Here is a 1006-nt window from a genome sequence, read left to right on the forward strand (position 1 = left end):
GGGCCTCCCATGGGTCCTGGCTCACATCATCCTCCACAGGGTCCACCCAGTGGCCCTCCAACATCAGGTTTGCCCCCACCAACCTCAGGGGGCCCTAATGGACCAAGTCCCAGTGGGGGGAGCTTCCAGCAGGAAAACTTGAATGCTCTCCAAAAGGCCATCAACACTATGGAGGACAAGGGGCTTCAGAATGACCCCAGATACACAGACCTGGTCAACATGCGTGCCAAGTATGGAAACATGGGTCCTCCTCCACCTGGTAGCTCTAGTAGTGTCACTTCTGGTGCACCCACAGGACCACCAAGTGGACCAGCCTATGGGCCTCCTGGTGTTGTGGGGGCTGAAGGGCAAAGGCCAGGACTTCTAAACCCACCTCAGATGCACCAGCTCCGAGCACAGATCATGGCTTATCGTTTCATTGCACGAAATCAGCCAGTCCCCACTCATATTACTTCCATGATTCATGGGCGTCGTCCAGACCAGGACCCCACTCGGCCTCCGGGGCCTCCTGGACCCCCTGGCCCACCTGTAACTCCATCTGGCCCACCATCTGGACCACCAAGTGGTCCTCCAGCAGGTCCCCCATCAGCTCCAACATCAGGACCACCAGTGTCCACAGGACCACCTGTCCCCACAGGTCCTCCAGGACCCCAAGGCCCACCAGGACTCCCTCATAGCATGCAGTACCCAAGACATGCAGGTAAGAGTTTAATGATTACTTGGGAGGGTTTGCAAAATATGAAGGGAACGTTTCATTAGTTGTCCTTTATACTCATGATTAGAAATAAATTTTATATAATATGGATAATCATCAGAATCGTAGATTGTTATTAACATGGTATCTTGGTAGCTCCAGGACCAATGCCATCAGTACGGCCACCATACAATGGCACAGATCCCTCCCAGACCCCTCCACCTCCACCAAGTGTAATGACAAGCCAGCCAGGACCTGGGCCTATGCCTGGAACAACACCAAGGCCACAGGTAACTTAATTTGATTCAAGTA

At 53.4% G+C, this 1006-nt stretch overlaps 1 protein-coding gene across 1 annotated transcript in view; it reads left to right on the top strand.

Moving 5' to 3' along the window:
- LOC119591307 (transcription activator BRG1-like) overlaps positions 1-1006 on the top strand; it is a gene marked incomplete at its 3' end in the record, with an annotated part of 18291 nt that overhangs the window by 2850 nt on the left and 14435 nt on the right. Inside the window, 2 exon segments of the mRNA XM_037940034.1 lie at positions 1-700; positions 851-984. Coding sequence (XP_037795962.1) covers positions 1-700; positions 851-984 — 834 coding nt within the window.

This window comes from Penaeus monodon, chromosome 28 (genome assembly GCF_015228065.2).
Source record: "Penaeus monodon isolate SGIC_2016 chromosome 28, NSTDA_Pmon_1, whole genome shotgun sequence".
Classification (NCBI taxonomy): domain Eukaryota; kingdom Metazoa; phylum Arthropoda; class Malacostraca; order Decapoda; family Penaeidae; genus Penaeus; species Penaeus monodon.